Raw genomic sequence first — 16,183 nt, forward strand, 5'->3', positions numbered from 1 at the left:
TCAAGTCATTACTTTTCTTCCTCTTGGGACCACAAATGTTTGGAGAAAATGTCATCACACTCCATCCTGTATTTGTTGAAATCCTTCACTCTGGACCAGTACAGTGCTCTGACATTGCCATCCCTAGAGCCAACTGCTAACGTGGCAAAAGGGGTAAAAGGCAAGAAAGAGACAGATCAGCCAAATGGGGAAAAGGTTTCACTGAGGGTGTTTGTGTAAAAACAGAGAGATTGGTGTCAAGCATCTACAGTGATGATTTACAGCCAGCTCCAGCATGTAGGTAGGTGTAGGTGAAGCATGCCATGAGATGGGGTGAGTGAGTGAATGAGCAGCTGGACAGTCTTGAAATGGTCTGAGAATGACCTCAGTTTACACATGGCAAAAGCATCATACACAACGTCTTCTGGCAGCTTTTCAGGGGCCTTCGTTACGTACCCTTGCATAATACTCAGAAATTTTGTGAGACACTGCAACCACATTGTTGTTTTAGAAACGGTATGTTCCCCCATTGCAGTGAGGCTACTCTGAGAATACCTTTGTGCACCTATCATCAATCTTCTGGTGTAACCGCCATGTTTTTTCAAGAAGCTGCTCAGGTTTATGTTACTGTGTCCACAACTCATACTATTTTGAATGATTTTACAGAGAGACATGAAGGTAGGCGATTTTGTCAGGGGAATGTATTGGAAAATACATGGCAATGATTTCATCTATTTCCTGTAATTTTATTACACCATGAGGACTAATAGTAAAACATATTTGTTTGTATCAATTTTCATTTCAATAACTCAAGCCCAAGGACTAAATAAATGTAAAATTGAGTATTTTTTCAGATTAATTTTGCATCTGTAACATTCGATGCATAATTTGTATTCATGCCCTCCACAGTGTGTGAAATGATTCCAGGAAACTCAACCGCTTTATCCACCATGAAATACCAATTTAGCTCAAGAGTTTGCAGTCTGCAGGATGTGGGTCCATTTATTAAGCCTCTGCCTTGAGTTCAGAGTTACAGCCTGTCTAGTACCAGAAATTCAGGCAATTTAATGCTGTAATTTCGGGTTTGGAGTGAAACCCCCTCTACCAGACGGAGGTGAGGTTTTGATAGACGTTGCAGATTTAATGAGGTGTTGGATAAGACCCCTCGGACTTGCTGACTGGCTACAGTTATGTAACTTCATCAGGTAAGACAGTGCAGAGCTTGTAAGACATTGCATCCCACAGTGTAATGAGTACTTAAGCACTCACCGCAAGAGTAAGGAAACTTAGGATCACCTCCAGCTGTGGTCTGCTGTGTCATAAATGTCCGTGTCCACCCCTCAAGCACAAGACTTACTTACTGAAGTAAGTCGATTTAAGAAGATTCCGGACACAGTCCATCCATCCATCTTCTATACCCGCTTTTTCCTGGTTCAGGGTCACGGGGATCTGCTGGAGCCTATCCCAGCTCTCTCTCGGGTGGAAGGCAGGGGTACACCCTGGACAGGTCACCAGTCTGTCGCAGGGCCACATATAGACACACAAAGACAGACAACCTCACACACTCACACTCACTCCTACGGGCAATTTTAGAGTCACCAATCAACCTAACATGCATGTTTTTTGGACTGTGGGAGGAAACCGGAGTACCCGGAGTAAACCCACGCAAGCACAGGGAGAACATGCAAACTCCACACAGAAAGGCCGGGATGCGAACCCACGACCTTCTTGCTGTGAGGCAACAGTGCTAACCACTCAGCCACCATGCTGCCCCTCCGGACACAGTCATTATCCATAAATCTTTTTCAATGGCTGTCACACTGATGACAAATGTGGTAGATTTATGTGTACCTGTTGCAGTATCAGTATACTTAAGTGTACAAAAACAATAAAATGGAATAGGTTACTTGTAGTAACACTGAATAACAGGAGTCTGTATAGTGCATAAGTACATCTGCACAGCATATCATACAAATCAATCCAATTAGCTCGGTAAAATTAAATTAGGTTCATCTGCCAGATGAAGAATAACACAAACCACATAAACGTGTTTAGAATTAGTTAAAGCAAATGTTGAGTTTGGAAGAAGAAGATGGATACACCCGAGGAAAAACAGAGAAGTATTACTTTTCTGTGCTAGTGGTATAGATGACAAAAGCAAGAAAAAAAAAATCAAAGTCATGCATGTTTCTCCTTTTTGTCGTTGGATTACAGTAAAACATCTTTTGTTTCACTGTCAATGTACCACATGCTTCCTATTACTGTAGTAACTTTAATCATTCTTATTTCCGACATGTGTCTTGTTTCTTTTTCTGTAGAAAGGTTTTGTAAAATGCTATTTGCCAGACCTCCCCAGAGAGCACAAACTGTCTTTTTATGCAGCACAAAACCACAATTTTGGGTCACCAACATTTTACTCTGTCATTGTGGTAATGGCAACACTACAGCAATGGGTGCCTATTACAAGCTACGGCATGAAGAGTTAAGAGTGTGAAAGCAGGATTCAGTCATATCCGCATTACAAATAAAAATGGTCAGGAGATGGTGTCAGACACATTAGGGATTTGGTTTTACCTACGAGCCAGCTACAGCGCTCACTGTCTGACCTCATCAACCGCACCATGACGTGACTCAGCCAAGGTCCTTCAGCAGGCTAATGTGGGCTAGTGAGCTCCTGGCCGCAGCTGCAGACCATACTTAGAGGTCCAAGGGGGTTTCTGTGATCCAGAGTGCAAACTGCCTGTAAAGGATCATTCTGAAAAGCCATCAGAGTTCAGATAAAACTCTGGGTGTCCTGTTGCAGATTGGGTGGAGTCCATATCAGTATACAACAAACGACTGTAGCAGCCGTAAACAAACTAACCAGAGAGAACACCTGTGGTAGAGGTATGGAAACTATGACTCATTTGCTGTTGTATGTTGCTGTAGATACTTGTGTTTATCCCTTTAAAGAGAAACAGCATCTTGTAGTCCCTGAGACTAGGCTTTTACTGAAATATTCAAACATTATTCATGCACATTCACTTTTTCTTTGTACAGTAGGTACTCACCCATGGAATAAGCTTTGGGTGGCTTAAAAAATAAAATGCAACAAGCAAGGAAAGACGGAATAACAAACATCATTTAGACCTAAGCCCTCTCATCTCTGCCAAGTGTGGCAAGTCCCATGGTGCCAGACATACTGACGACCTGCAGGGCATGTGATCCAGCAGCCTCTGCTGCAAGCACTGCTGCCCAGTTAACATGGCTTATTAAGACGCAGGCTCATTTCCTGACTTTGAATGGGGCAATAGAGGGGAACAAGGGCACATAGGAAAGGTGTCACATATGATCCATGGAAGAAAAGTGCAATAATCGCTCTGTGCTTCAGGCAGAGTGTGAAAAAAACATACCAGAGGTCTATTTGCTGGAGATGGGAAAACTACAGTATACTTGTTCAGGATGAAACATCATTTGGCCAAACATGGGTTCCTGAACTGGACTAGAAGCTGCTCATGTACAATACATTGGTGTAAATGCCTGTGGGAAATGGTAATAGTCAGCAGGAACCAATGCAATAAAGTTTCCCCAGGTCACTCCTTCTATGCATGGGGCCGTCTGAGGAAGGTTTTAAAAAGCAGGTTCTGGCCCTGATGCTCCTCCCTCAGTAAGGCTCCTGCAATTCTTTCTTCACTTTCACACACATACACACACAAACTATCAGCAGCTTCTATTAGGCTCAACATCAGAGCCTTGCCTCACCTCTGATTCAAAAAAAGAGGCAAGGACACAAACACACCACTCACAACAGGCACAGATATACAGGAAATTGACACTGTGTCACATACTGATAAGTCACTGCACACAAACTGCTGATCTGGGACCAGTTGGAAGGACAAAATGGGTGTGTGGACAGCGCTGATGCTGGCCTCACAGCTACTATTAAACCTGCACTTACACGTGGAAGCCCAGGCTTTGGGTAAGTGTTACTTGCACTTTATATCAGTTATTTAAATGTCATTATGGTTTTTACAAACTGCATAACATTGATTGACAAATACAACTGTTGATGTGGTTGACTAAAGAAGCAGAGTATGATCTCTTTAGATTCTCTATTTAAACTGTAGCACACACAAAGATGGCTTTGATTTTATTTGAATTCATTTTTCTGACATCCTGTCTGTGATGCAATCCTCCATTTTCATTACCTGTCAAAAAAGATTTAATGGCTCCACCACTGGGTGTCTTAACACACTATGTCTGAGTTCAATGCATAATGGATAAAGCAGACACTGTGAAAGAGAATATCATATGCAGACCCAAAGAACACAAAGGATTAGACATGCTCTCTGATAGTCATTGAAGTATGAAAAAAAAAAGTTAAATATCCCCATCATTTCTAAATGAGTCAGATGCATTGTTGTTTGTCGCAGGGGGACAGACAAAAATACTTTTAAGTCCACCATCCTTCTGCTGAAATAAAGTCACCCTGATTTTTTTCATATCTACGCAGTCAGATCTGCTGTGATTGCTTCAACTCAGGAGGTTCAGCTTTCTGGCTCACATTAATTCAAACAATGTCCCAGCTAAGTCACGCACATGGGAATAATCAGATCTGGGCGTCATATTGAACTTCAAATCACCCATACTGTACACACAGACTCTCTTTGTCTGACACACACTCACAGTCACGCACAAATTTCTTTAAGGTCGCACACAACACAGAGCTGCAGATGACTTGTTGAGATGTTAGTGTTTATAGTTTATCATCTTCTTTCAAATATTCCCAGCTGATTAATGACATGTCTTTAATGTGCCCATTTAGCCCTACAGTCTTCTGACCATAGCTGTCTGATATTATGTATAAAACTAGTCCAGGTTAATGGGGTTACTAATCAATGTTAATGACTCAGGGATGACTTCACCGGGAGCTGAGATTACTGAAATTCGAAACTCAATTTATACTCCCTACACAAATGCGGCAAGGAGAAGTAGTGTTTCTGTTGAGTTAAGTCCAGACCGCCTCCTGTATAAACAGCATGAGGTAGAAACAGGGCTTGGGGATGGAGTTGGTCTGTGTTGTGTTTTTTGCTAGAATTAACACAAGCAATAATTTGGTTGCTTTAGGCTTTTTTAGTTTAGTGTAAATCAAAAATGCTGTGTTGAATAAAGGTCAACACCACAGCAGTTTGCCATGATCTCTGTATAAAAAAGGCCCTAGGCCCAGTTAGACCCTAGCTGTTATAGCAGTTAAAGAGTTGGATATTGCCCTTAAGCACGGTAGAGACCAAAATCAGAGCTAAAAGAGAATGAATATTGGACTCATATTCATCAGGTGGTCAAAAACATGACTCTAAATAAACAATATTTCTCCATAACTGCTAAATGTGTAGACAAATACATGTCTATGGACACACCAACCTTAACTTAAACAGTGATGAAAAGTCAGTTTTGTTTTCATAACTTGTTACTGCAAAACCATGACTTCACTGTTTATGTTATGAGTATTGAAGATATAATTCCTTCATCACTCATAATGATTTACCTCTAGACATGAACTCTACAGTAAATCAGCTACCTAAATACAAACCCTCAACTCTGAGGCATTAATTAAACATTAAAATAAAGAATGTCAGCCATTTGTAGATATTATAGTTATATAGAACCATGTCAGATTTATTTGCTGGGGTTAAGAAGAGGACAAGGCACTCGAATTCTTTATGGTTGTCGTTGAACTAGGTTTATGAAGCTTGAAATCAGAGGTTAATCAGGGGGTCTAAGACAAGCCCTAACCCCCACAAAGCCCTCAGGCCAGAAACATATATATACAGAAATAGTTTTCTGTACAAGTAAGTGTCTCTGTAAAGTGACTCTAGAAATATCAAAGTTGCAAAAAGATTCATTTTCTCTCTTGTTGTTTTGTTCACTTTTGGACTTTTGTCAATTTAATGGAACAACAAGTCACAGTCAGTCAAAACCAGATTTGTGTGTTTTGCAATAGTCACCAGGTGACCTTGGCAATTGTGACTGTGAAAACACCATGTAAGCAGGTATTTTCACATTTAACTGCAAGCATTTTTAAAATCCCCATGTTGTGTTGAAATATACCATGTGGTGGGTAAAACTCAAGGGACCATAGGCAGAAGAGAGGGATACAAGAATGAAGGAGCGATCTCATCTGGGGCTCATGCTTGGCAATCTTGGCTGACAACAGAAAGTCTCTGTGAGCATTTGGGAGCAATTTTGCACACTCACGATAGAGGGCCTTGCAGACTGTTTTTAGGGGACTTTTGTATTCATTATGTGTGCAGATGGAGAACTAGAGATTCACTGCACATCCTCTTTTGGCTTGCCCAGCTCCCAAGTTACTTTATTAAAAGAAGACACTAACAATGAGCACAAGTATACAGAGTCTCTCTGGCATTTCACTCCCACTAAACAGCCTATCACTAGATATGTCTAAACTCTGCCATACTTCTGCTTGTAGGAAATAATGAGCAGCCTTAATACAGATCTAACAAAAAATAACAATAAAAAAAAAATACCAGTGTCCTTGTGATTTTTCTGAGCCAAATTTTCCTGCCAAGCTTGTAGTGACTGACACAGCGTCTCACAAGAGCAACAAACACTGGGGCAGCTTCATAATCATCTTCTTGTCAGCTCGGATGTGTTTACTCTATGATAGGAGCACAGCTGCAACTTGTAAATATTCATATCTCATCATCCATTACTCATGTGCTTCACTACTCCTTGCTTTCCTGTTCTTGTCAACAGTTTATGATCTGCTCACCTCCCCTGATTGCCTGCCAGACTTGCTGCAGGGGGGTCTGGCTGAGCAAGGGGTGAATGAGGCTTTTATCCTCACCTCCTTCAAGTTGCAACCCAAGACTGGAACCACAGTGTTTGGCCTGTACAACCCAATGGACAACAGCAAGTACTTTGAGTTTACTGTGATGGGGAAGCTCAACAAAGGTAGGAGAGTGTGGAAGAGTCTCTAATACAGTGGAATAAATGGCTGTGTGTAATGTGAAAGGGCCTGTATAGTGGGGACTCCACAGAGAATTATTCTGCCGCTTCCCACTGGATATACAGAAAGCTTTAGCTCTTTCAGCTTATTGTTTTGGCTTCACCTTCACTGCTCTCAACAATCTTGTCTCCAGTCAGAGCAGGCAGGTGTATTTAACAAAAAACCTCTGATGAACTCCCAGCACCAACCACCAAAGTGAGCACTAACTGGTGAACATAGTGGAGCACCTAACGGCTGAAGCACAAATACTTCCCTCAGGATTTGAAGGACACTAAAACAACGAGAAAAGGAGAGAGAATATTCAGCTGTGTTCAAAATCACTCTTTCAAAATCACTCTGCTCCCTATAAAATGCACATTCAATAATGATTTCAGACACTTACTAATAATTCACTCAGTTGTACTTTTTGCTGGTGAATATGGTAAATATTACTCTTACCTATGCTTAGCTTTACCATAGTGATCATGTTAGCATACTGATTCACTATCGTGTCCAACTGCAGCCTCACATAACCATCAGTCTGGTTGTTATTTGTATAAATAAGCTCATACAGTAAAGGCACCTTACAAACCTTTCTCTGTATTCCCCATGTTGTGTATTCTTTGCTACCACTGCTTCCTCTTCCCCTGGTCTGTTCTCTCATAGCTGTGTTACGCTACCTGCGGAGTGACAAGAGGACGAGCTCAGTAACCTTCAACAATGTGGTGCTGGCAGACGGCCAACAGCACAGACTATTGTTCCACCTGAAGGGGCTGCAGCAGCAGGGGCCAGGTGGGGTGGAGCTGCATCTGGACTGCAGGCTGGTCGAGACAGTCAGGGATCTCCCTGCTGCCTTCCAGGGTTTGCCAGCGGGCTATGGTATGGTGGAGCTAAAGACCATGCAACCTAGAGAACAGGTACCTCACTTGAAATATTTCCATACAATAATGAATATTCTTCTGTCTCAATAATGGATGTAATAATGGTGATCTGGATGTAATGATGATCTGGATGTATCCAGATGGCTTAATTGTCCATTTGATTTGTTTTATTGTAACAGGAGAGTTTGAATGAGCTCAAGCTTGTGGTTGGAGACTCATTTGAGAATGTTGCTTCATTACAAGACTGCCATTTCCAACAGAGAGACTCCGTCCAAACTCTGGGTAAGACTTTTTCTGTGAAAGTAAACTTCCATGGAGACCGCCAAATGTTTCGCAGGAAAATAATCCCAGCGGTAGGAAAACAGCAGTCAGTGTTTGTCAGAGTCACTTGTGGGGCAGGCTCAGAGAGTTACCTCTGCTTCACTCAAACAAACGGTCTCTTTCTTCTAGGGGTCAACACAAAGCAGCTGTCCAATCAAATGTTGGAGTTAACTAAAGTAATAAATGAGCTGAAAGACGTTCTCATCCAGCAGGTAAATACCTCTGACAGCTCCTCTGAGACAACTTCACTTCTTCCTCACTCCTTCCCTTCTGGCTACCTGCCTCTAAACTTGTTTGTTTTGGTCTCTTTTATAGGTCAAAGAGACCTCATTTCTCAGAAATACTATCTCAGAGTGTCAGGCGTGCGGTAAGATGATTTCCCAAAACTGTCATGTCACTCAACAGTAGATATGACACTTACTGGCTAATTTTCAAAATCAAAATAAAAGGCCAAATTTTAAAAAATACATTTTCCTCTGTTATTTAAAGGTCTAGGTGGAAGTGAGGTGGTAAAACCAAGGTGTGCCCCAGGTGTCTGTTTTCGTGATGATATGTGTATTGAGACAGCAGATGGTGTTGAGTGTGGACCCTGTCCTGATGGCTACACAGGGGATGGTTTTAATTGTGATGATGTGGATGAGGTAAGACCCAGTGTCTGTGTGCATGTGTTTCTACGCTTGTGAGAATTAATGTACTATTTATTCAGGACTTGGCTGCAGAGTAAGGACTTTTTTACAAACTGTGGCCATGAGCCCTGGTCTACTCTTAATGACTTGTATTTTGGGGCTAGAACTTAGAATCATGGTTAAGATTATTATAGTTAATATAAGGTTAAATGGTAGGTAGGTAAAGCTGGTCTAGACTGACAAAAAAATGATATACTCTGTATAGATTCCCAGGTCACTGTATAGCAGCAAGTTCATATTCTAGTCTGGAATCCAAATGAAAAAAGGTCAGCTATCTTATTAAATCTAGCCCTTACCTCCAGTGTAAACTGAAAGGATGCCTGAGGGGGTATCCTTCAACTACAAATTACACCTTACATCCATTTGGCACATACAGTACATTAAGCAACCTTTTGCGATGTACAGTACTGTCTGTATATAATCTTCTGCTGTCCTCATAAGGATGGGAGAATGTGTGTGTGTGTGTGTGTGTGTGTGTGTGTGTATTTGCCTGTCTGTCTTTTTGTGTTTGCACTGACCTTTTATCTAAGGACCAGGATCTTCAGCATTCTCTTTTTTGCATGAGCAAAAGTGTCATCAAACCTAAAAGCTTTTGGGGTGAAGCCCTGTGAGAACCACATACATTTTACAGCTTCAGCAGAGCTCATGTCCTGCTTTCTACAGTGCCAGTTTAACCCCTGCTTCCCTGGAGTGAAGTGCGTGAATACCGCCCCAGGTTTCCGATGCGACGTCTGTCCGCTGGGCTACACCGGCCTGCCAGTGGAGGGTGTGGGCATTTTGTTTGCCCAGACTAACAAACAGGTGAGAGTGGATAGAATAGGTAGGACAAAACCAACAAAATGAAAGCAGATATATAAAAAGGGATGCACAGAAATTGCAGCATAAAGGTAAATTATCATAGAAAACATCACATCTTACATTAGACTCATTTTGCACAACTCAGGTTTGTGACGACATTGACGAATGCAAAGGACCTGACAACGGTGGCTGCGCTGCTAACTCAGTCTGTCATAACTCTATGGTAAGCTTACTCAAACACATTATCTGGCCACTATGGTAATCTGGTCATTTGAGTGGCTTTCCAGTTTCTGTCTAAAGAAGCTCATGATCAGCTCTCCTCATTCCTGCACAGGGCTCCTACCACTGTGGCAGCTGTAAGCCAGGTTTCACAGGAGATCAGGTGAAGGGTTGTAAGCCGGAGATCAGCTGCGGCAACAGCCTCACCAACCCCTGTGACATCAACGCCAATTGTGTTTTAGAAAGAGATGAGTCAATCTCTTGTCAAGTAGGATTTCACACCACTCACACACTTCTATACTGCCTGCACACATACTATATATAAGCACAAGTCCATTTACTTGCTGTGTGATTTTCTGAAGAGTTTGATCTGTCTTGTCAGTGTGGAATTGGTTGGGCCGGTAACGGGTACTTGTGTGGGAAGGATACCGACATTGATGGATACCCGGATGAGAAACTCAAATGCAAGGATGCAACCTGCAGAAAGGTAAGACAAGTGCACACTCTCAGCAAATGTAACTTTTCTGTGATAAGCAGGCTTTTTTCATTCATGCACTGTGACATCTCTTCACAGGACAACTGCATATATGTTCCCAACTCTGGTCAAGAGGACGCAGATAGAGATGGTCAGGGAGACGCCTGTGACAGCGATGCAGATGGCGATGGTATTCCAAACGAACAGGTTGGTGGAGATATTTTAACAAATTCACGCACGTAGGGACAGCAACTAATTATTATTTTCTTATTAACTCACTTCATATTGCTTGTATTACCTGATAACAAAACCAAAAGCTATTAGAGAGATTAAATTCACAATCAACCTTTTCTTTAGTGGAACATACTAAACAAACATTTTTCCCACCTCATGCCTTTCAAATCCTGGAGCTCTTTCCATTGTTGGAAAGCAGCATCTATGTTCTTCAACCTGGCTGGAGCAAAGTCCTTCTTTTTCAACTTTTGTTCTTCAGACCTTCTTTTTGTCAGTTGTTTAGGGAATTGTAAAAAAAACTGTCCACCAGACCTTCAGTGCTCATTAATGTTTTATCTTATTTCTTTAACCCATAGAAACATGCGTTTAATGAATTAATCAATAACCACATCTGTTTTTTTAATTGACTAATGAATTAGTCAACTAATACCATTAGCTCTTAGGCACATGGGCTTTACACCATCAGCCTCTAATTATCTCACATGCAAACAAACTTTTTTTTTTTTTTTTTTGCCAGGGTTCATTTTTGTAGATAACCAAACACACACAAGATTTTCCACTGACACAAATACACACAACGTGAATGAGACCTTTTTGTGTCTCTGCCTCAGGACAACTGCTGGTTAAAGCCTAACGTGGACCAGAAGAACAGTGATAAGGACAGCCACGGCGATGCCTGTGACAACTGTCGCATAATGGAGAACGCTGACCAGAGGGACACTGACGGCGATGGCAGAGGGGATGCTTGTGATGACGACATGGATGGAGATGGTATGGAGAGAAATTACATCACTACTACTGACGCTCATAGTTATATAACCAGCTTCACTGAAGGCACTCACTTTTCTGACTTATTACTCAGTTGCCTCCTTCCTATGTTGTTCCATGTCTAAATTATACAAGAAACACTGCACATAACTCTCTAAATCACGTTGTAGAAATATATCACTGTGTAGTAGTATGGACACTTTTATAAGCTAGCTGAGCCCTGAGAAACAGCACAGCAAAAAAAAAAAAGATATATAAATAAGAGTCAAGCCAATAGCAGTCAAACCCCAGGGCGAACACACACTTTGATCAGTCACCAGTCTGATTACACCTCAAAACCCTCCCACAGGAGTGAAGATGTTTTTTTTCTATGGATGCTGCTTGACCTTTATGCATTTGTGGTACTGCTGCTGCCTCCCTGTGATGAATAAAAAACAGCTTCTGCACACTAACTAGAGTTCACCTCCATGGCAAATGCAACAGTGCAACCTAGTGGTGAAACTGCAAACAGCATGCTGTAGAACTGATCTCATGCTAGTAGAATATTGTGCTTGTTTTTGATATATCACTTTGATTTTGTATACGAAAATCAAAATCTAATTTACATTAGTCAAATGAATTGAATTCAGTAACTGTAAAATGTTAATAAAAAGTGACAAATTACCATCTCAAACAGGTCTAAAGAACTTCCTGGACAACTGTCAGCGTGTCCAGAACAGAGACCAGCAGGACCGTGATGGAGATGGAGTGGGAGATGTCTGTGACAGCTGCCCTGATATTCCCAATCCAAACCAGGTTAGACAGATCCAGATAGATAGACAGACAGGCAGACAGTGGAATATGTTGTTTTCAATGAACTCTCTGCTCTTGTTTCAGTCTGATATTGATAATGACCTGGTTGGAGACTCCTGTGACACAAACCAAGACAGGTAATTATACTGTCCCAGTCTCTGTGCTGTTAAGTATCTGATGTTTTTCCCACTTGTACTAATTTGCTACTACATCTTTAATTTACGTCATGTGAACGTGTCATTTCCCCTGTAGTGATGGCGACGGTCACCAGGATACCAAGGACAATTGCCCATTCGTGATCAATAGCTCGCAGCTGGACACTGACAAAGACGGGGTGGGTGATGAGTGTGATGATGATGACGACAATGATGGGATCCCGGATGTTAAACCACCCGGACCAGACAACTGCCGTCTCGTACCAAACCCTGACCAGATTGATGACAACAGTGAGTCTCAAATACTGAGCATGTTCATAGTTTCATCTCAGGGCCCAAATTCTTCCAGAACTTATCCATTTCTAACTTTGAAAGCACACCAGAGAAAGCGCCAATCCAAGTCCATGAAAGTAAAAAAAAAATACAGCATACAGTACAGCCTTATTATTTTTAGAATAGGTACAGTATCATCTGTTCTTCAGATGTGGTTTGGGATGTTTTATATTCAGACCTTGTAGCTGTGCACAAAGACAAGCGGAAGCAGGGCTTTTCGACATTTTGAAGGCAAATCTCTTCATCAAATCTAAAATCTCTTCATTGTGAGAAGACGGAAAACACTCTGCTTTGAGCTGATCAATGTCTGCATTCTATAACCTCACCATAAAACTATAATCCAGAGAGATTAGTCTAAATACCTTCACTGTTGTCCCTCAGATGATGGAGTCGGAGATGTGTGTGAGTCTGACTTTGACCAGGACAAAGTCATTGACAGGATTGACAGCTGTCCTGAGAATGCTGAGATTACCTTGACGGACTTCAGAGCCTTTCAGACAGTCGTGCTGGACCCTGAGGGGGACGCTCAGATTGATCCCAACTGGATTGTTTTGAACCAGGTGAGATCACAGAGTGCTGAAACTTTCATTTTTATGTACCATACAGTCACTGCATTAAAGCTGCTGTAATCAATATTTTATTTAATAATGATGTATCAAATGACCACATATAGAGAGCTGTTGTCCTTTGTGATAAACCTAAAGAGAATTATGAGCTTAGAGACTTTGATTGTTTAGTTGTCTGATCCATAACTTCACTGTCACCACACAGGGAATGGAAATTGTTCAGACCATGAATAGTGACCCAGGACTTGCTGTTGGTAAGGTGTAATTCTTCTCAGAGTGTCAGTCACTAAGACACATGATGTTCTCCAAAAAAAAAACAACAAACATCTGAAGATAAATAACATTTTCCTGACATTTCCTGTTGGCAGGTTACACTGCTTTCAATGGAGTAGACTTCGAGGGGACGTTTCATGTGAATACAGTGACTGATGATGATTACGCCGGCTTCATCTTTGGCTACCAGGACTCATCTTCTTTCTATGTGGTGATGTGGAAGCAGACTGAACAGACATACTGGCAGGCGACACCCTTCAGAGCTGTGGCTGAGCCTGGTATCCAGCTTAAGGTAAAAAGACACATCATGTCACAAATCCCCGGGAGCAGATTCACACTCATTCTATTTTTATCCCTTGACACATTTTTAGCATTTCTGTCTTTCTCTTGTCTGTCAGCTTTCACATCCCCCTTCACTTCTCTGTGTCTGCCTATGTCTTTTGGCAGGCTGTGAAGTCTAGATCAGGGCCCGGGGAGCACTTAAGAAACTCACTGTGGCACACAGGAGACACCAATGACCAGGTGCGTCTCCTGTGGAAGGATCCAAGAAATGTAGGCTGGAAGGACAAGGTGTCCTACCGTTGGTACCTCCAGCACCGCCCACAGGTTGGATACATCAGGTATGAAAAACATGTCTCAGATATTTGTCTATGCATTTGTTTAATGCCGATCTGGCAATCCGAATCATCTCGGTGTTGCTTATTTGCAACCCTAACGCTCAAATTTGCTTGTTATTGCATATGTAGATTAATATCAAACTGCAGGTTTTGATTATAGATGCCCATAAAAAGTCTGAGTTCAGAGATCACAAAAAATTTTAAAATCCTCTTTGGTGTTTTTTTAGGGTGCGGTTTTATGAGGGAACTGAGCTGGTTGCAGACTCTGGTGTAAATATTGACACAACTATGAGAGGAGGACGACTTGGTGTGTTCTGTTTCTCTCAAGAAAACATCATCTGGTCCAACTTGAAATATCGTTGCAATGGTAAGAAATCACTTCATCAAATCTGCCCATTATATTCATGCATTATTATGATTTGATGATCTCAATACAGCATCTCAGGTGTGTCTCTAAGGATGGCAACATCAGGCAGTGGTCTAGACTAACAATTAAATGAAAATTATGCAGTCATTTTGGTCATTGTTTAATTTTTCATCTAACACCATCATCCAGGCAAAAATTTAGCTTGTTTGTGTACAACAAAATACTCACAAAACTAACATTTTCAGCTGGTGCTAAATAGCATATGTTAGCATGTAAACATGGTAAACTAAGATGGTGATCATGTTAAACATTATAAACATGAGCATGTTAGTATTGCTATTTTGAATATATAAGCACCACTAGTACAGCCTCACAAAGACTTGGCGTCCATGGCTGTAGGTTCCTGTCATTATTAGTTGGTATCTTCTTGTTGCAAGAAGAAAAAAGCAAGATCACCTCAGCAAATCAAATTGGTTTGGCTTCACTTGGTTTGAGACCTTGAGCTTGTCTCATGATACCTGACTTATCTGGTCCCCAGACACCATCCCTGAGGATTTCCAAGAGTTCAGCACTCAGCATGGAGTTGACTCGCTCTAAAGCCAAGATGAAAAACATCTCTAAAGACACCAGATCTCCGAAGAATTCTGTGTGTAGGTGTGTCTGTCTGTGTGTGAGAGAGAGTAGATGTCTGTCTGTTGTCTGTGTACTGATGTGTACAGCTTCTGTGCATATGTGATCAGAATCTTTATACTGTATGTGCACAGTATCATGGTTTCTTTTCCCAGTTGTCTTTTTGTTTAATCATCACCTGAAGACTCCAGCTATTATGATAATTGTTGTAATTTATATTTACTTTTACTAAACATGATGCAACATGACAAGATATGCGTATAAAAGAAACCTAAGATAACGTGACACAACAGAACAATGATATTCATGGACATTTGACTTAGTCCCATCACTGCATATAATTTTAGCACAAGCAGCCCCCCACATCCCCTAGTTTCTTACTTATTTGCTTGTTTTTCTTTTAGCTTTTTTTACATAAATTAAACATGTTCAAAATAAAGCAAGCATCATTTACAAGAACAATATTTTGCTTCTTAATGGTGGTTACTGATAATATTTTAGCCCACATCTGGTATTATAACGCTGTTTACTAGAAAAAGACCAGCTGGGGATCAACTTTATACTGATGTTTCGTATACTGTGTTTTGAACATGGTATTGTTTCAGCCATGTATTGTGTTTAAACTATCAGCATGATATTTTTACTCCTTTTGTGGAGCTAATGAACAGACCAGATTTTATATTTCTTATTTTATATTCTTCCTTGTGCCATGTACCACAGATGATTAACTTAAGCTCAGTGCACAGTGTAGCTTTGTTTTATCCTTCCATCATTTGCTCTGTGAGATCTTGATTTTTTGATCATTGTAGTCCTGAACCTGGTCTCCAAATAAAGGGCTTTAAAATATATTTAAATGAACGGTTGTGTTAATTTATTTTCGAAAGGCTATATTGACAGACTTCATCTCATGTTTTGCAATTACATATTTTGATGGTTTGGTGTGTTTTGTGTCATACACTGTTTATTCAAAATTTCCAAAAGTCACATACTTGCATACTGCCACAAACCACCCAAAGGACACACAGACTCTCCAACTTCCTTATGTAATTGGCACATTCTCCTTATAAGGATCTGAAACTCCGGAAACAAAGGGTTCTGTTTTGC

At 41.1% G+C, this 16,183-nt stretch overlaps 1 protein-coding gene across 2 annotated transcripts; it reads left to right on the top strand.

The window, feature by feature from the left end:
- Positions 1-3,633: 3,633 nt before the first annotated feature.
- On the top strand, positions 3,634-15,927 carry thbs4b (thrombospondin 4b). Of its 2 annotated transcripts, XM_026298200.2 has the most exons (22): positions 3,634-3,937; positions 6,733-6,930; positions 7,631-7,881; positions 8,025-8,127; positions 8,296-8,378; positions 8,482-8,533; positions 8,656-8,807; positions 9,516-9,653; positions 9,796-9,873; positions 9,985-10,137; positions 10,252-10,356; positions 10,444-10,551; positions 11,190-11,349; positions 12,023-12,141; positions 12,223-12,275; positions 12,391-12,584; positions 13,008-13,186; positions 13,398-13,446; positions 13,561-13,757; positions 13,913-14,085; positions 14,310-14,449; positions 14,988-15,927. In XM_026298200.2, exons 1-22 carry the CDS (start codon positions 3,859-3,861, stop codon positions 15,044-15,046), a joined length of 2,823 nt encoding a protein of 940 aa, XP_026153985.1. In that variant the 5' UTR covers positions 3,634-3,858; the 3' UTR covers positions 15,047-15,927. The 2 variants fall into 2 exon arrangements, with proteins under 2 accessions (XP_026153985.1, XP_026153984.1); XM_026298199.2 differs by having other exon boundaries at positions 10,252-10,551.
- The last annotated feature ends 256 nt before the right edge of the window (positions 15,928-16,183 follow it).

Source organism: Mastacembelus armatus, chromosome 12, assembly GCF_900324485.2.
Source record: "Mastacembelus armatus chromosome 12, fMasArm1.2, whole genome shotgun sequence".
Taxonomy (NCBI): domain Eukaryota; kingdom Metazoa; phylum Chordata; class Actinopteri; order Synbranchiformes; family Mastacembelidae; genus Mastacembelus; species Mastacembelus armatus.

Bases quoted from the DNA above. Each gene is read 5' to 3' on its own strand.
- thbs4b (XM_026298199.2), top strand. From the start codon at position 3,859: ATGGGTGTGTGGACAGCGCTGATGCTGGCCTCACAGCTACTATTAAAC. The intron at 9,874-9,984 runs GTAAGCTTACTC...ATTCCTGCACAG, and splicing joins CAGTCTGTCATAACTCTATG to GGCTCCTACCACTGTGGCAG. The intron at 13,187-13,397 runs GTGAGATCACAG...GTCACCACACAG, and splicing joins ACTGGATTGTTTTGAACCAG to GGAATGGAAATTGTTCAGAC.